The 20,283-nt window shown below is 43.8% G+C and overlaps 1 protein-coding gene across 1 annotated transcript in view; it reads right to left on the bottom strand.

Moving 5' to 3' along the window:
* Positions 1–14,920: 14,920 nt before the first annotated feature.
* The window catches only part of TMC5 (transmembrane channel like 5), a 106,261-nt gene continuing 100,898 nt past the window's right edge, over positions 14,921–20,283 (bottom strand). Inside the window, exons 20-22 of the mRNA XM_044304094.1 lie at positions 18,156–18,254; positions 17,870–17,921; positions 14,921–15,767 (exon numbers count right to left, since the gene is read on the bottom strand). Coding sequence (XP_044160029.1) covers positions 15,328–15,767; positions 17,870–17,921; positions 18,156–18,254 — 591 coding nt within the window. The 3' untranslated portion in view covers positions 14,921–15,327. The remainder of the gene's footprint in view (positions 15,768–17,869; positions 17,922–18,155; positions 18,255–20,283) is intronic.

The raw sequence follows: 20,283 nt of genomic DNA on the forward strand, positions 1-20,283 counted from the left end.
ATATACCCTTTTAGGGATAGATTTCAAATAGCTCTGATATAGCAGAAACCACTAAATTATGAAATTGCTAAATTGGGAATTGTATTTCAACCCAGAACAAGAAATGTGCTTGAACGGACACTAAATAACTCGCCCAGCTACAGCACTAAGGACAGATTTAGCGGGATATAAATTTGAGGCCTAGTATTTAGGCGCTGGGTGACAGGTATGGGTTTAGTGCCAGAATTAGACTTGGAAATACACAGTAGCGGGTGTGTGTGAAGTTATTCTGAATGACCCAATGTGCACCTTGAATATTATATACCCTTTTAGGGATAGATTTCAAATAGCTCTGATATAGCAGAAACCACTAAATTATGAAATTGCTAAATTGGGAATTGTATTTCAACCCAGAACAAGAAATGTGCTTGAACGGACACTAAATAACTCGCCCAGCTACAGCACTAGGGACAGATTTAGCGGGATATAAATTTGAGGCCTAGTATTTAGGCGCTGGGTGACAGGTATGGGTTTAGTGCCAGAATTAGACTTGGAAATACACAGTAGCGGGTGTGTGTGAAGTTATTCTGAATGACCCAATGTGCACCTTGAATATTATATACCCTTTTAGGGATAGATTTCAAATAGCTCTGATATAGCAGAAACCACTAAATTATGAAATTGCTAAATTGGGAATTGTATTTCAACCCAGAACAAGAAATGTGCTTGAACGGACACTAAATAACTCGCCCAGCTACAGCACTAAGGACAGATTTAGCGGGATATAAATTTGAGGCCTAGTATTTAGGCGCTGGGTGACCGGTATGGATTTAGTGACAGAATTAGACTGGGATATGGCCAAAAAATAAACAGACTATTGCTGGTTAAATGCACTTGGTGTGACAGCTTCACCCTGATGTAGGCTTTAGCCAAAAAACAACCACACCATTGAGGGTTAAATGCACTTGGTGACAGGCGCAGCTTGCCCCTGATTTAGTATATGGCCAAAAAATGAACAGACTATTGCTGGTTAAATGCACTTGGTGTGACAGCTTCACCCTGATGTAGGCTTTAGCCAAAAAACAACCACACCATTGAGGGTTAAATGCACTTGGTGACAGGCGCAGCTTGCGCCTGATTTTGTATATGGCCAAAAAATGAACAGACTATTGCTGGTTAAATGCACTTGGTGTGACAGCTTCACCCTGATGTAGGCTTTAGCCAAAAAACAACCACACCATTGAGGGTTAAATGCACTTGGTCGCAGCTTGTGCTGGCGCACCACAAGACACAAAATGGCCGCCGATCACCCCAGAAAAATGTGACTGACAAACGGTCTGGGCAGCCTAAAAACAGTGAGCAATTGAGGATCAGCAGCTCAATGATCCACAGCTGCAGATCGATCAGTTAATCAAGTCCTTTGGAGGAGTTAATCTGCCTAATCTCGCCCTACTGTCGCAGCCGCAACCTCTCCCTACGCTAATCAGAGCAGAGTGACGGGCGGCGCTATGTGACTCCAGCTTAAATAGAGGCTGGGTCACATGGTGCTCTGGCCAATCACAGCCATGCCAATAGTAGGCATGGCTGTGATGGCCTCTTGGGGCAAGTAGTATGACGCTTGTTGATTGGCTGCTTTGCAGCCTTTCAAAAAGCGCCAAGAAAGCGTCACAAAAGCGCGAAGAAAGCGACGAACACCGAACCCGAACCCGGACTTTTACGAAAATGTCCGGGTTCGGGTCCGTGTCACGGACACCCCAAAATTCGGTACGAACCCGAACTATACAGTTCGAGTTCGCTCATCCCTAGTTATGATCTTTGAGGCATTCATATGTTCAATTGCTCAGCATGGCCATGCTCATTGTTGAGGAGGTGCTTCTTAGGTATGCGATCCAGCCCAGATGCGTTTCAGGAACTCTCCTTTCCTTCATCAGATAGCAGGGTAGAGGCAAGTAGTAACAACTCTGGGGTGTTACACATGCATTCGCCCCTAGGTGGTGCAGTCACCACATAGTACAGGGGTGTCAAACTCAAATTCATCGGGGGCCGCATCAGCAGTTTGGTCACCCTCAAAGGGCCGGTTGGTCACCCTCAAAGGAGACGTTATACTGTATGGGGGCAGGGGCCACAGGGTGACGCTATACTGTGCGGGGGCAGCCGCTTGGTGACGTTATACTGTATTAGGGCCACAAGGAGACGTTATACTGTATGGGGGCAGCCACAAGGAGACGTTATACTGTATGGGGGCAACAGGGAGACATTATAGTTTATCAAGTGCCACGTGCAGTGCAGATTGCAGGCAGGGCCAGAGCCTCAGAAGACAGACAGCACAACCTTTATTTCTGACACCCCTGCAGATGAGCGTTCCTCCCGGAGCCTGTCCACATCGCAGCTCCCGGCCTGACCTGCAAGCACTGACTGGGGTCACATAGCATTATACTGATTTATGATGCTATGTAACCCTTACAGTTCTGGAATGTGTTGGATAACACTGACATAATGCTGTCAGTGTTATCCAACACATTCCAGAACTGTAAGGGTTACATAGCATCATAAATCAGTATAATGCTATGTGACCCCAGTCAGCGCTTGCAGGTCAGGCCGGGAGCTGCGATGTGGACAGGCTCCGGGAGGAACGCTCATCTGCAGGGGGCCGTGGGGTCTCTCACTCCTCTTCTCCCATCTTGGCCTGCAATTACTCAGTCTCTGGAGACGGTGTGCTGACTTACTGTGCGCTCCTGTGCTGGCAGGTGGGCGGAGACTTCGATACAGGAGCCGGGAGGAGCGGGGGCCGTCTGCAGGAAGTGATAATAAAAGGTAAAGGCTGGCGGCCGGCGGCGGCTACGCGGGCCACATGACGAGATCTGGCGGGCCGGATTCGGCCCGCGGGCCTTGTGTTTGACACCCGTGACATAGTATATATAGTGGGGTGTGTCTAGTTTAGAACGCAGAGTAAAGAAGAGAGATTAGAATGTAGTCAGAGTAAGAAGCAAGGCCATGGAGGAAGGAGACAGGCCAAATTCACCATGTAGCTGCTTCATTTTCCTCTGGGCCCTGATCAAGCCTAGAGAAGATATCTACAGAGGACCAGCACCAGACAGTGAGCCTATACACAGAGATGCAAGGAGACTATTGAGGGTAACAGCTAACCAAGGCGTATAGACCTCATTAACACAAGTGACCAGGAGAAGCTTACAGAGTGCCTGGACACGACCAGACAACTTAGGCCAAGTTGTCCTTATCACTGATTTAACCTTCCGGGTGGTAGTAAAGAAAAACATAAAATCCTTTCTAGAACAGTTTCCTGGCAAAGAATGAAGCAGATGTGTTTGCCTGCCATGAGGTGGACGCCCTTAAAGGAAAACTCCTAGATATATTATTATATATCTTCAGTGCCAGTGTGCTGCGAAGTAAATATAGGATTTTTACCAGAATCCTTGCCTGTCAAGAGTCTACTTCTAAAATAATACATTTGCCACTATCAGAGAATAGAATACCATTGAACTCGTTATGCATACCAAAGCTGTCCATTGATAAACTGTACCAACTGTCCAGAGACTATTGATTCTTCAGTAAACGTTCAACTGTTTTACAATTACTGACTCCTCATTATTACAACTACTACTCTCAACATTTGCAACTAATGGTGCTGGCGTCACGAACACAAGGGCCCAGCCACAAGCACCCTAAACATCACCACCATCAAGGGCACCTCAACCAACATCTGGCTGGTGTTCCCTGTAACTGAGAGTGCCCCGGAGGATTTTGTGCTGTATTCCCATCCACTGCACTGCTGACGCAGGGAGGCATCTGCTAACCGTGAGTACATGAACTATTGCACCCATCGGCCCACTGTGAGCCTCACGTGTTTTCCCCTGCGGTCTGGCACGCTGCATCAGTATCACGAGAATAGAGGAGAACAACTCGGGGTCAGGTTTCTGAAATATAGCAAAGGTAGTTAATCGGGAAGGTACTAGAAAACATTAAACCAGTTAAAAACAGTAAAAAGCTCAATAAAACCACAACTTTTAAGACTATAATTATTTGCGTCGAGCCCCGGCCCGGGTCAGAGGGCACCACCGAACACATATAGAAAATGGTCTACATATAGAAAATGGTCTACATGTAAGACAGCTCGGAAGCTGTCTTACATTTAGAAGGCGCTGTATGTGCCCAAGTTATGGAGAGGCCGGCGCCTCTTCATAACTTCAGCAATCCACCACCAGCGATGAGGCCCCCTAAGTCTATCCCCGGTACAAACATCCTCTATCACTAACTACTCATGATACAGGTTGATATAAATTGACATTTTTTCTATGGGTTACAACACATGAAACTATTATAACCCAATCACAAAAGGAACCTGTACATTGACCTGTAGCTGTGCCACCATTAAAAGTTATGTTAATATAATTAAACATAAAAAAATAGTTACTTTTTTCTGTTACAAAAATGATCCAATTGATATTCTCTTCACTTTTTTATAATAGTGCCCCCTTATGTTTAATTTGTATAGTAATGTGCACGTCCCCCTACTGAGGTGGTGATAGATGCTCAGTTACATCCTTTAACTGTCACTGGCCATACTGTCACAGACGTTTCCGCAACAGGTGGCAGGAGATCGGTGAGACTGGCAACACGTGGTTTGATCTGACATGTTTTCCGTTTGGATCAAATGACATCTGTGTTGTTTCTGATGCTTGCCACATCTTCTTTCCCCAGGTGTGACTATTAGGGTAATTTAACTTTCTCTATTTATGGTTGTTTCTCCCACAATGCTGTGCGGTTTATAGCTTCTGTTTGGACCTTTGGATAGAATGTGGTTGAATCTTGGCTTAGTTCCTGGTGCTTCCATTGCTCCTTTGAAGTTAATTCTTTCCTTTCCCTTTTGTATTTTGTTTGGGTTCTGTGTTGCATTTCCCTATTGTTTGTAGTAGGCCTGGAGGAGACTCCTGTTCGTCCTTTTGGAGGAACATGTAGTCTCGTCCCTGCCATTAGTACCAGATAGTGTTGATTGAGAATATTCTGATCGCAAATTTTTATCGCGAATATCAGCACTTCGAGAATTTGCGAAGATGTAGAATATAGTGCTATATATTCGTAATTGCGAATATTCTTTTTTTTTATCAGTAACCTCTTTTCTTGCTTGTGGGCCAATGAGACGGCTGCAATATCTTTGTCAGAGCTTAGAAACATCCCTAGCAACCAATAGGAAAGTTGCCTACCCCTTTACTATATAAGAACTCCCCAGCAGCCATTTTTTGCTGTTTCTTTTGCAGTTCTGAGAGAGAGAGAGAGAGAGAGAGAGAGAGCAGTGACATTGCTGTGCTCTGTGCTTTCATCTGGATCCTATTCCTTATCCAATTACATTAGATAGTTAGTTAGCTCATATATAATACAGATAGTTAGTGGGAGATAGTCAGTTTAGGTTAGATAGTGATATAGTGTAGCTGACATGGAATTACTGTTTCTCCGCTGTCCATACTGTACATACATGCTACAGACATAGTGCTGTGATGTCACAACAATACTTAGTGCACCAATCAGTAATATCTACTCAGACCTGATAAAATGTGAAGTTGCATGTATTGCGCAAAAAATATGCGCATCATTAGTGCCGATTTGCGCAATCGCAAAAATAATGACTGGAGATCACGAATTCTAGAATTCGCTAATTTATTGCGAACATTATGCGAAAAATTCACTAAATATTGTGAAAACGAATATTACCTATGCCGTTCATCACTAGTACCAAGGTCCCATAGGGTTAGATAGGTATTCCTGTGTATGAACTCACCTACTTTTGTTCAAACTAGAAGTCAGTCAGGATTTTGGTTAGGGCTTTCACTAGGAGGTGTCCATCTTGCTTCCCTTGTTCTCAGGCCTGATTCCCCGTCCCCCCCGTCCCCCCCACACCTTCCCTCCGATGCTCAGTGTGGTGTTTCCCTCCCACACTGAAGCGTGACACATACAGTCCTGATCAAAAGTTTAAGGTCACTTGAAAAATGGCAAAAAATCATTTTACATTGTTGGATCTTAACAAGGTTCAAAGTAGAGCTTCAACATGACAATAACATAGTAACATAGTAACATAGTACATAAGTGTCACGGCTGAGGATGAGGAAAACCCTCAGCCGTGCAATGCCAGAAGATGTTAATGGCTGCTCGGCCAGGACGACAGAATTAGGGAGCAGGTCACCTCCTAATACATCCCTAATCCGTCCCTAACTCCTAGCTGCATGGGCCGACCTTGAAGGTTGGAGGGCCTATGCTCAGGAACCTCGGATCCCTACTCACCCTCCGACCGGTCCCTGAACTAGGAGTAGGGTAAGACGACCTGTTCCTTCTGGACACGGAGGAACAGGAGTCTCACTGGCCAAGCTGCAAGGAATGGGGAACAAATACAACATACAGATATGACAGGCGAACTACAGTAGTTCCAAACATACTTGTCACAGCCACGCTGACTGGAACCCATGCATGACTACTATTGTCCACAGAACACTAAAGGACACAGCACACATATCACACAGGTAACCAGAACATTCGTAGTTGCAATAAAGAGATAACAAAGGAAAACATCAACTGAACACCATGACATATAACTTAAAGGGGAAGTGCACACAATAACCCCTGTGCACACCAGACAAGGGAAGTGCACACAAACACACGTTGCCAAGGGCAACCGCACGCATACCTGTTGTCCGCGGCAACCGCACTTGAGGCAAACAACTAAGTGCCCCCAGCTGTGGTTGACACAACACCAAACCGTGGGCAACTGCATGCGGCTCCCAAGGAGTCACGACCATGACCAAGGGTCGTGACACTCCCACCCCTCAAAGCCCCCCCCAACTGAAAAGGGAAGCTGGTGGGGCCAAACAACAGGGAGGGGGGAGGGGCAATGCCTGATAACCACCAGTGTCTCCCTCCAGAACTGCCGCCAACAAACCTGGACCGACACAACGGTCCCAGGTCGTCAGCCACTAAAGCAGACTGGAGGAAAGAACAACTGGAGGCACTGCCAGACAAGTACCCGTATCCTCCTCCAGAACTGCCGCCAACATACCTGGACCGTCACCTAGGTCCCAGGCAGCCAGCCACCAAAGCAGTCTGAAGGAGAGACACTGGACACTGTGTCCAACTCAGGAAAACGTTCCTACTCCAGGACGCTGCCAGCAGCCACTCCCCAACCAGCACACCGCCGGAACACCAAAGGAATGCTGCCAGCAGACGACCAGAGATAGTAACCCTGAGAGGGACGAGGGGTCACCAACACGGACACGGTTAGCAAGGTGGCGGGGAAAAGCCACCAACGGTGCCGTTAACGGTGAACCCCATAACGCTCTCCCTCCAGAGAACGCGCATGCACCCCATCAGCCTATGGTGATGCATGCTTCACCCTCTTTCGAAGGAAGGCCACGTGAGGAGCCATTGTGGTCATACTGTCACGGCTGAGGATGGGGAAAACCCTCAGCCGTGCGATGCCAGAAGATGTTAATGGCTGCTCGGCTAGGACGACAGAATTAGGGAGCAGGTCACCTCCTAATACATCCCTAATCCGTCCCTAACTCCTAGCTGCATGGGCCGACCTTGAAGGTAGGAGGGCCCATGCTCAGGAACCTCGGATCCCTACTCACCCTCCGACCGGTCCCTGAACTAGGAGTAGGGTAAGACGACCTGTTCCTTCTGGACACGGAGGAACAGGAGTCTCACTGGCCAAGCTGCAAGGAATCGAGAACAAATACAACATACAGATATGACAGGCGAACTACAGTAGTTCCAAACATACCTGTCACAGCCACGCTGACTGGAACCCATGCATGACTACTATTGTCCACAGAACACTAAAGGTCACAGCACACATATCACACAGGTAACCAGGACATCCGTAGTTGCAATAAAGAGATAACAAAGGAAAACATCAACTGAACACCATGACATATAACTTAAAGGGGAAGTGCACACAATAACCCCCGTGCACACCAGACAAGCTCCCAATACACAGATAACACAGTGAACATTAAATACAGTCTCATGGCTCCGCATTGGTTACTGCTGAGCCCTACCCTTTAACCCCCTCATTACTTCTTAAGAACATTCACATATTGCCCACTCCATGATCAATCCCAAATAACATACTTTTGTCTGTTACATCACCATGCTGTAGGAGATGCCGTCCCGCCCTCTTCACTTCAGGTGCATATCGGTGTTCTCTCACTATTCCATGAGGCCTCGGCGTCTCTGGGTATAATCTGCGCATGCGCGGAATCGTCACTTCCGCCCTTCTATGCGCATTTCCGTCAGGCTATGCCCCACTTTCAGGTCATGTGATCCCATCACTCTGGTGACGCGTTATCACATGATCATACACCGATCTATTCAATCTCTTATCTTAGTGCCATTAAATGCTAAGGCCCAATTATACTAGATATTTAGACATATTAGGCAGAATTACAAATCCGGGCCCATAATTAGATGATGCGGGCTGTCTGGTACCCACCACATACAAACCAATATTTTATCGAGCCATTAATTATGCCATTCTAATACATAAACTATCATAAGGAGGCTGTAGCTATCAGGGCCATTGCTACATTCTTTTTACATGGCTACTTTCTATTATATCTCTCAAATTTCAGAGTGAATAGCATGGTGTTTTATTCAAAGGCTATCCATATAGGTTTTCCATCACTCATCCAGTGACTGGTATATAGGGTAAGTGTTCCAGGGGTAGTCAGCCCTCAGTCCGCTAGCCCATCCAGTCCCATACTGTCATTCATTCTATGGGGGAGTTTAAATGGGGGAATGTAGGGCAGCCCTTCCTTACGGGGAGTCGCCCACATTCTCTCACGATCTCCCTAGGTTTTATGGCTGAACCATCTTTATTCACCTCCAACACCATTTCACTCAATTATTTTTCGGAGAAATTCTCAAACTATATAGAATATCAAACAAGTGGACCCTTTTAGCTACGGTCTCCATTTACCATGAACATCACACTAAGGTTATATTATATATGGTGCAGACCTTGACAGCCCCACATCATCATTGGAGGATCCATATAACTGGTTCCCCTTTTATCTTATCAACCATGGGTCTTTCATTCAAAGGCATCATGAAGGTCAAAAGGCGGTTCTCCCACAGCATGTATGTTCACACAGCATCTATGAATAAAGGAAAAAGAATTCTTTAAGTAAACTAATATCATAAAAATGGAGATATAGGCACAAAAAGGAGTTAGATATTATTCATATATACATATATGATAAAAACCGGCTTCTTAGCCTAGTATTTGAAACACATTTTCGCACAACCTGATCAAGAGTCAGAAAAGGGAACCAACCTTAAATTCCCTATTCAGGCCCTTCGGCTCTGATGTCTCCAACTCGTAGATCCATCTTAGCTCTTTTTGTTTTAGCAGCTTCTCCCTATCTCCACCCCTCCTCAAAGTAGGAACATTATCAATAATCCTATATCTCAATTGAGAGACATTATGTCTATGTTTCCAGAAGTGTTCAGGCACTGGTAACTCTGCTTCATCATCACCTCCTTGATTTTGCTGGTTTTTTTCTTTTTCTTTTTTGGCTAATAGCTTGCGTATAGTGTACCGATGTTGATTTATCCTGTTTTTACAGGGCTGTGTCGTCTCTCCTATATAGAGAAGGCCACACGGGCACTGCAGGCTATAGATGGCAAAATCTGTGTTGCATGTATAGTGTCCTCTAATGTCATATTTCTTCCCCGTTCAAGGGTCGTGACAATAAGATGAGATGCAACAAGAAGAAATGAGAGTGAGACAAAACATTTTTTGAGCATTCAATTTAATGAAAACAACGAATAAACTGAAACAGGCTGTTTTTCAGCTGATCAAAAGTTTAGGACCACATGCCTTTAAAAGGCTAAATCTGTGCAAAGATGTGGATTCATTGTCATTTTCTATCAGGTAGTCACACGTTATGATTCGTGAAACTCTCCCTTTTTTAACATGGTCAGGTTGTTGAACTGCATAAGCAGGGTAAAAAAGCAGGGGTGCTTTTTCATTCAGTGGAACAATGGAGCTTCAGGAAGTGCAGGGGCGTCAAACGGCCGCTGGCTATGACCAGATGTTGCAGAGACCCATTCCTCATGACTGAGGGCCCTCGTCTGTGTGGTAACGACTGGGTTTTTCAACAGGACAATGCTACAGTACACAATGCCCGCAGGACAAGAAACTTCTTCCAGGAGGATAACATCACTCTTTTGGCCCATCCTGCGTGTTCTCCTGATCTAAATCCAATTGAGAACCTTTGGGGATGGATGGCAAGGGAAGTTTACAAAAATGTACAACAGTTCCAGACAGTAAGATGGCCTTCGTGTGGCCGTCTTTACCACTTGGAGAAATGTTCCCACTCACCTCATGGAAACACTTGCATCAAGCATGCTGAAACAAATTTTTAAAGTGATAAACAATAACGGCGGAGCTACTCATTACTGAGTTCATGTTTGGAAGTTGGATTTCTGTTTTGGGGGGGTTTAGTTTTTTTTGGAGGTGTGGTCCTAAACTTTTGATCAGCTGAAAAACAGCCTGTTTCATTTTATTCCTTGTTTTCATTAAATTGAATGCTCAAAAAATGTTTTGTCTCACTCCCATTTCTTTTTGTTGCATGTTGAAGCTCTCCTTGGAACCTTGTTAAGATCCAGCCAGGCTAAATATGATTTTTTGCCATTTTTCAATTGGTCTTAAACTTTTGATCAGGACTGTATCTACTGTTAAAAGATGTGACATTTACAAGGAGCCATCTGGTGCAAAAACAACATGCTCCCTGAGCTGTCAGCCTTAAGAAGATCTTGGAGGGTGTGACCCATATAATTATTAGGGAGAAAAAGCCTAAAAATGATGGAAGGGCATGTAAGATACACTACAGTGCAGATGCACATTTACCCGACTGAGCGCGCATTCTTTGATCAATTTTCTTACCAGCGGCACCAGTGTGAAAAAGGCCGAAACTAAACCACCGCATATAATAAATAAAACCTGCATTCCAAGAGAAAAATCACCACATTATTTCCTGAAGTTTGTTTAATACTAAATTTAAAGGGACACTGACAGGCCCAATAACCATAATTAGCTATATATATATATGCATGCACAGGTCTTCTAATGTGCATTAAAAACATATAAGTCTAGATAAAGCTATGGGCATCGGACCATGGTCGTGACTCCTGTAACCGCATGCAGTTGCCTGCGGTCTTGGTTGTGTTGTCAATCACAGGTAAGGGCTGAAGTATGTTGCCTCACCTGCCATTTTTATGTGGCAGCTTGCTGTTTGTGTATGCGGTTGCACCTGGCTACCTGTCTTTTTAGGTGTGCCTTTTATGTGTTTGGTGTGCACGAGGTTTAGGTGTGTGCACTGTGACACTTCCCTTCACTGGTGGCTGCCCGTGGCAACGTGTTCTATATTGTACATGTGGTGGCAGTGTCTCTGCCTTTTGGCTGACTCAGAGGACATGGTTGCCATGCATGTCGTTGCCGGCGGTAACAGCTCCAGTGTGTTTGTGTGTGTATTCCCCTTTAAGTGGTTTCACTTCCCTGGTTGGTGTTAGAAGGGTTAATTCCCTTTCCTGTGTGTGTCTGTGTGGGTGTGGCCACTTTGGGCTATAAAGCCTCTTTGGAGACCTGAAGCTGAGGGGTTCTTCAGCCATGCTTTGCTGGAGACATCCTCCTGTTAATTCACCATCTGCCAGTGGGGGCCACCCTTGTGGTCATAAGTTATGTCACACATGATGTTATGAAGGTGTGTTTTTGGTATGCTTGTTTATTGCAGCTTATGGTCCTGTGTTCCTGTGTGTTGTGTGCTGTGTCCGTGTGTGTTCTTTGGACAGCAGCGCGTCTGCATGGGTTCCAGGCTTTGTGTCTGTGGCAGGTAGGTGCTATACTTGTTGCATTTAACTGCCATTGCCAGAAGTTGTTTATGTTTCCCCTTTATTGTAGCCTGGCCTGTGAGACTCCTGTTCCTCCGTGCCTAGAAGGAACAGGTCGTCTTACCCTGCTCCTAGTTGAGGGCAACCCTGAGGGCTAGTAGGGAGTGTGAGCCCTCCTACCATCAGGGTCGGCTCATACAGCTAGGAGTCAGGGTCAGAGTTAGGGATATGATAGGAGGTGACCTGCTCCCTGATCTCTGTCCTGGCCTTGCAGCGACTCCATCTTCTGGCATCGCACGGCTGAGGGTTTTCCCCATCCTCAGCCGTGACACCCCTGTCCACATTATGAATACAGTAAACTCATGTTTTATAACCTGAAGTAATCGCTTTTCTTTCTGCCCGAGGGGCGGGTTTTCAACTCCACTTGCGCCAAGCCAGCCGCCCCCCAACCGCCGTTTTGAAGCGCCGCCCAGCTCATCAATATTCACTTCGCTGGGCGGCTTCTGCTGTCCCCGACCTTCCGAGATCCGGCGCATGCCCAATAGAAAGCTATGGGCATCGGACTCACTTTCAGCTTCTGCGCATGCGCCCGGCATCCATAGCTTTCTATTGGGCATGCGCAGAAGCTGAAAGTGAGTCCGATGCCCATAGCTTTCTATTGGGCATGCGCCGGATCTCGGAAGGTCGGGGACAGCAGAAGCCGCCCAGCGAAGTGAACATTGATGAGCTTGGCGGCGCTTCAAAACGGCGGTTGGGGTGAGGCTGGCTGGGCGCAAGTGGAGCTGAAAGGCCGCTCCTTGGGCAGAAAGAAAAGCGATTACTTCAGGTTAAAAAACATGAGTTTACTGTATTCATAATGTGGACAGGGGTTATACTTATATGTTTTTAATGCACATTAGAAGACCTGTGCATGCATATATACAGCTAATTATGGTTATTGGGCCTGTCAGTGTCCCTTTAAGCCAGCAAGGAAGCTGTCTTACATTTGGACCAGCAATGGATGCGCTGAAGTTATGTAGAGGCCGGCAACTCTTCATAACTTCGTTGCCAGTGCACACGGTTATTATTAAATAACCCCCGTAACTATTTCTTTCTTTAGCATTGCTCTCGTCTTCATAATACAAAATTCTATACAATAATTTTAAGAAAAATAGCAAGATTTATGACTTTTAAACCCTCATTTTGGTTGGTTGTTTGCAATTGCATGTTTTCCTTTGCAATAAATATTTTAGCACATAAGTTCATATAACTGAGACTGACACAAGCCCAGGAAGAAATGCTATAAATTCTAACTCAAGGACTTGTCTTGACTCCTACTTGCCATCTTGTGGTTAGACCGGGGTACTACAGTTAATATTTTATCCTGTTGGTTTTACCATATTAAATATCACTGTTTTATTAAGATTTCATTTCATGTACACATCGCTGTCTTTAGTAAAGAAAATGTAAACACTGAGTCTGATGTTTTGTATGGTGACTGAAGAAAAATGACAGCAGTTAAAAAATTTCAGTATTTATTATGCCTTCCCCATTTCACGTTAGAGGCCATGCTTTGATCGCTCATGCTTTGCTGCTGTGTATGAAACACCAGACTTTTTTTTCCCATTGTCCATTAAGAAAAAAATTGCTACATCTTTTTTTTTTATCTGATAGAGCAGATTGTGCAGTTAATAGGGTTCTGTTACAGTCACAGTAGGATTGCAGTGCAGCAGTGCTAGACTAGAAATGAATGGGGTCACAGCACGCCTCACACATGTGCGCAACTGTCACCCCAGAATCGCAAAAAAACTCCGACACTGCTGGATGTTTTGGGGATTCTGGGTTCTCTGCAAATGTGCGAGTCACACTGCAATCCCATTAATTTGTATGCTAGCACTGCTACACTGGGGTCCTTAATTGCGACAACTCACCGGGCCAAGATCGTTGTAAAGTCGAATTAATACCATTTTACAGTTCACGGTAAATGCTGCTAATGAGTTCATATCTTTATTCTCTCTTTTTTTTTTTTTTCTGACGAGTCTGTGACTTTTGGATAAACTGCCACAAAAAAACAAGTTGATAAGCTTTGGCTTCCATATTGCATTGCATTGCAACATTCTTTTGACTCCCTTCTTGCTGTATTACAGATGTGTCATTTCTTACCTTTCCTCTTGGCTCAACATATCCCGAGATTTGAGGTGCAAGATGACCAGATTTGGGGGGAAACTAATTTTGCAATATTCAGATGTATAAGCTATATGTGGCCATCCAGTTGCTGTAATGTGAATTGAAGGGTTTTGGTAATCTGTTGTAATATTATATTGAATTTGTTTTGACAGAAACTGAAGTCCTTATGTACAGAACGTTGACACATCTGTATATCTATTATACAGCTTGTGATGGAGGTAGTTGGTTGTGGACACTGCAGCGTCTGATAAAAAAAATTAAAATAAGCAAGGTTGGCTCTATTCACACCGCCATCACGGCTCCTGTTATTAAGCTATGATGCATCTGTTGTTTAATGAATCCTCATGGATTACACTGACATCTAATGGGTTTGTCAGGTTTCGATACCATTGTGGTTATCAGAAAGCAATGGAAATCTGGTGGGATGGATACTAATGCAGTGGACTGAGACATAACATACTGTAACATGGTCTGGTTAGTACCAGTTACAGAGCGGATGCGGATCCTCTGTCTTATTTGTGCAGTATTGGCTTGGGGTTTCTCCTAAAGGCATTATCTAAGTAACACTCCTAGTAATCAACCTTTAACGCCTGTACAGGGATCTGGACTTTGCTGCAGGGGATCCACCAGGCTGCTAAAGTATAGAGTCTTACGGCTGGGTGTACCTTGGCTGGAAAAGGACATCCCTCGTGTTATTTCTCCAAAAATGTTTCCACAAAGTGGAAGAAAGAGAAAAGGGATGATAATCAAGACATGCAAAGAAGGAGTAACAATAAGATAGGTCGTTGCAAATAAATACAGGAGAGATAAAAGAGATGCACCAGGATCGGCATTCAGAAGACTCACATTTAATAAATAATATAGTAACCTTGCGTATTTTTAGTCATATTTAACATATGTTATAAACTGTTGTATCTCTCTACGTATTGACTATTTAGGGTGAAATACGTTTTTATTAAGTGAATATCTTACATCAGTTAACTTCACTGAACATATTGTCCTCCATTGTAAGCATGTAAAATAATCTTATGTGTGCAAAATTTGATGATTCTTAGATCAGACTTGAATCAGGGTCTTCTCACAGTAAGGGCAAGTTCACACGGTGGATTCTGATTGTGCAAAATGTGCCTGTATCACAAGGCAGAAACCACTGTTCTGTTCTACCACATGGCAAAAACCAGTGCAGCCGCCTTTTGAAAACAATTCAGATTCAGCCCAGTTTTCCCACTGAATCCGCTCTGAAACTTGCACCCAAAATCCTACGTCTGAAAATACCCTAAAGATCTACTGATCCAGTTCTGCTTGTTGTCTGGCTCTCATAGCCATTGAGAAGGCATCTGCTCTTGTCTGACTCCAAGGCCGTTGTGCTTCATAACCTTCCATTTGTCTGGCATCGGATTGACTTCTGCGATGCCGTGGTTGTTGTATATCAGAGTCTTGAGACTGTTCTCCACGGTTCTGTGACTCTTCCTCATATTCACCCTGTTGTCTTGCTCTTATCTCCATCTCCATTGCATCTCTACCTTGTTCTCCATACCCTGCTTGCTGTTCCTCATATTCAGCCTGTTGCCTTGCCCTCATAATCATTGCTATGGTATCTGAAGGTTCAGCACTATCATTGACGGCTCTTTCATTTTCCATGGGAGAACTTTCTTCCATTTGCTGCCTAGCCCTCACAGCAAGTTCCAAGGCATTGGTGCCACCACTACTTGGAGGTCTGGACTCTGTAAGAATAAAATAGACTCCTGAAGAACTGACATGTGAAAGCTGAGAAACAGGCAGACAACAGCTGATCACCAAGGCTTTCTAAAGTTGGATTCTGTGGAAGTTACTTGACTACCATAGCACAGAAAACTTAGAAGAAGCTAATCAGTGCTTCAGGTCCCTAATTCTTAGTATGGTGGAGGGTCTCAGAGGTCCGACCCCCATGATCATAAAGTCACAGTATATCCTAGGGACATGCCATCACGATAATACCCATGGCAATACACCATTAACTTATATTTAACATTTATATTTGAATTTATATCTAAAGTTTATGTCTAAAGTAAATCTAGTTGGTGCACAACTCGGGTACCCAAAGTGCATTTTAACCCATTAGTCACTAATTTAAACCTTAGGGACAAGTAACATTTTCCCCCTCTGTGTTCTAGCGATCAGAACTTTTACATTTTTTCTCAATTTACCTATATGAGAACTTGAATTTTGTGGGACAAGTTGTAATTTTTAAACCATATTGGAGTACATGTAGTGTATTAAATAATTTTTCTTTATTTTTAGAGGAAGATAAAAAAAAAAAAAAAGAAATTTTAACATTACTTTGAGGGATTTATTGTGGTATAAATAACATGGTAACTTTATCCTATAGGTCAGTACAATTATGATGATACTAAATTTATGTAGTTTGCATTGCAAGATCCAGAATTTTTTTCTAACAGGGCTAACGTATAAGATCACTCTCTATTGATAATAGTTAACAGTCTAGAGAATCTTTTTCCTCTCCTCTTGCAGGCTTTTAGCTCCCCTACTGCACGCCCCCCCCCCCCCCCCCCCCCCCCTCTAGCCTCTGTTGAAGATAAAGATATTGGCCTGGTCTTGTTTGAAAGCTGGCAATCTTAGCTTTAAAACAGAACCAAAATAACAGCATTATTTCCATTATCAGGAGATTTAACCCTTAGAGCTGCTATCATTTCCAACCTGATTTCTAAAGGCTGTATTTCCAGATCTAGAGGAGACAGTGCTGAAATTCTGGTCTTGTTTAAAAGTTTAGATCATCAGCTTTCAAACAAGACACATATCTCTATCTTCTAAAGAGCTGGAGATAAGAAGGTTTAAATCAGACATCACCCTAAGGGTCCATTCACACGTCCGTTGTTTCTTTCCTGATCTGTTCCGTTTTTTGCGGAACAGATCTGGACCAGATCTGGACCCATTCATTTTCAATGGGTCCTGAAAAAAATCAGACATTGTGAACGGACGTGTGAATGGACCCTTACTCTGCTGTCCAAGCTCTGCTTAGGCTGAACTGTTTGGTCATTTAAAAAAAAGGCTGAGCATAATTGTATAGTTATTAGGGCGTTAAATAATAAAATTCTACATTCCTGCAGCCACCACTAGGAGGAGACAGGTGTATTATTGCAGTAAATAAAAGCTGTATATAAATGTCTGTTGTTTACTTCTCTGAGGGGTGGCTGTATTTAACAAAAAAAAAGGAGTGCCAATGCCATTACTGTATTATGTAATTCTTTAGGAAAGAATTATAATTTATTAAGAAAGCCTCTGCTTATCTGAAAGGAGACATCAAGCCTGCCCTCAACTTGTTGACGGTTACTAGCAATGCCTCCTACACTACATCAAGGAGCACTCTGGCATTCTGGAGGCCCCGATGACCACAATCAGTAATTACACTGCTAGATAAAAAGGGGCTCATTTATTAGCTGATGTACACCACTTTTTCAACAAAATCTGTGAAAGGGTGTGTGGCATGGGTGGGAAAGAGGACAGGCCAGCAATCTTGTCTCATTCATTATTTCCGCCAGCAAAGGAGCTAGTGTAGATTTAAGTTTGTTGCACGGCCTGCTGGAGGAAGCACCTGTTTATGTAGGGGCCTGTGCCTCCACATAACTTTGGTGCTTCCTTCAGCAGTGCAGAGACAATTAAAACCGGCATGTAAATCACCGGTCTTAATGAATGAGCTCTATCTTTAGAAGATAGAGATGGGTGTCTTGTTTGAAAGCTGGCAATCTAAGTTTTTAAACAAGACCAGAAGCTTAAAGGTGGACCTACACTTTAAAAATATATACATTCTTGCACATTTCTTACTTACCACGACCTATCTGCTCATGCTGCTGATCTTCGCTTCCTTGTGACTGCTGAACCTAAAATGTTTAAAGCAGATTAGTAGGGCATTTATTAAAGGATACAAGAGAAAATAAAAGAAAGCTTTAAACTTCATAAAACATTGTAAATGTGTTGTCATATTTCCAGCATAGAAATGTTCACCTAATCCATGAAAAAAATGTTTGAGTCTATGGTCACTGAAAATATTTTCATTTTTTTTTCTTCCTAAAAGGGTGTAAAGATATGGGGGCACATATTTTTGGAAAAATAACCTGTCTTTGTGACATCTGATGCGGTGCACCACGATTTCCTTCATCTTGTCTCTTTGATTTCCGAAGTTCTTTAAGCAGAAATGATTTATCTTTGCCTTCCTACAAAAGTAATAATACAGATATTGCTGATAAATCATAGACAAACTGACCAATAGACAGGCAGAAAGACTTCAAATAGAATATAATAGATAGATAGATAGATAGATAGATAGATAGATAGATAGGACAGGACACAAAGTACAATATATTGGAAAAGTGTATAGCTTTTTATTATACAAGGAATAACCATTATTTGAAAAACCGCAATACTTCTTCATGCCTATATACAATGCTATATACTTTGCCACATCCACTTGTTTCTCTGCATTGTCCAAGATTACAGACATTCTTCAAAACTGAAAGGATGATTTGGCAGAGACTCATTTTACCTTTGCCTGTTTTAGTAAATAATTGTATTCCACATAAAATGGCAATTCAGAAGCATCTGTTCTCATGACAACTGACAACTGAGTGTTACCAGTTAGGGGGGTGTCCCTGCACAGACTGACACTGTCCATTTAGGGCTGGTAGTGCCAGACACACCTCTTTGACAAGAGGAATGGTGAAATAAAGTTGGAAAGTCAGGGCCCATTCACACGGTCACTGTGCCCTTGTTGTGGACTGCAAATAGCGGTCAGCAAAACACGGGCACCGACCGTTTGAACTCTGTATTCTGCACTGCTATTTGCGCAACTGATTGTGTTCAGTTGTTGAGTTTTTTCCGCTAGAGTGCAATGTGTTTTGAATCGTTTTTCACACACGTGATAAAAAATGGAAGGTTTACAAACAACATCTCTTAGCTACCATCAGTGAAAAACGCATTGCATCCACACTTGCTTCCAGATGCAATGCGTTTTTCACTAAAGCCCCATTTGCTTCTATGGGGCCAGGGCTGCGTGAAAAACGCAGAACATATGCATTTTTCACGCAATGCAGAACTGATGCGTGAAAAAAAAACGCTCATGTACACAGACCCATTGAAATGAATGGGTCAGGATTCAGTGCGGGTGCTATGCGTTCACGTCACGCATTGGACTCGCCTGTGTGAAAGGGGCCTAAAACTTGATGCAACATTTTGCACCACAAAAGTGACAAAATTACATATTTTACAACAAGATGTAGGTGCAGTAAATGTGTGCCTTTGTGATTTTATTTTTTTGTTGCTTTAATGGCTATACGCACCTTCGGGGTAATTTTTTAAAATAAATTGCATCTTACTCATTTTGGGCTATAAATAATTTCTTAATTTGGTGTTTATTAAACATTTAGTAGTTTTTCTGATAAATGCAGCTAAAAATCTGTCTATTTGCATACTGTCCCTCCTGAGTTCTGTCCGCTGACGGCTCATGTGTAGAGTTGCACCAGGTATCGAACGATACGATACCGGGTTTTACTATCTTCCGATACTAGGCTGCGCTGCTGCACAGCCTAGTATCTGTTAGAGACCGTGGCACATGCCGCTCTCAGTGCACGCCATGTTCTCTTCAGCAGCACAGTGGAGAAGGAGTTAGTCCCTCCCTCCCCACTGTGCCACTGCCACCATTGAAAACATAGTACTGAGGAGGAGAGGAGGGGCTGTGGCCACTGTGCCACCAATGCATATAGTTAACACATTAATTCAAGTGTAGGCTGCAGGTGCCGGAGGCGGTATCATATATCCGGCACTCAGCCTCAATAACAGGGCATGCAATCTCGTGAACCGCGGCAAATAACTACTCAGGTATCGCACCTGAGGGGTTAATTGACAGGGATCACAGCGCCCTGTTATAGAGGCCGGGTGCCGGCAGTGGTATCACATACCAGCACCCTACACTTTGGTTAATTATATTCATTGGTGGCACAGTGCAACCCCCCTCAAACCCAGTATTATTTTCATTGGTGGTGCAGCGGCCACAGGGTCACTTCCCCAACTCTTCATTGGTGGCAGCTTCCGATCTGAGCCCCAGCAGTGAAATCGCGGGGCTCCGATCGGTTATCATGGCAGCCAGGACACTACTGAAGCCTTGGCTGCCATGGTAATCTCCCTGCTGCCATCTGCACAAAGCACAGGGCAGCAGGGACAGTGTAAAGTCCTATTCACCCTAATAGA

Source organism: Bufo gargarizans, chromosome 8, assembly GCF_014858855.1.
Source record: "Bufo gargarizans isolate SCDJY-AF-19 chromosome 8, ASM1485885v1, whole genome shotgun sequence".
NCBI lineage: Eukaryota > Metazoa > Chordata > Amphibia > Anura > Bufonidae > Bufo > Bufo gargarizans.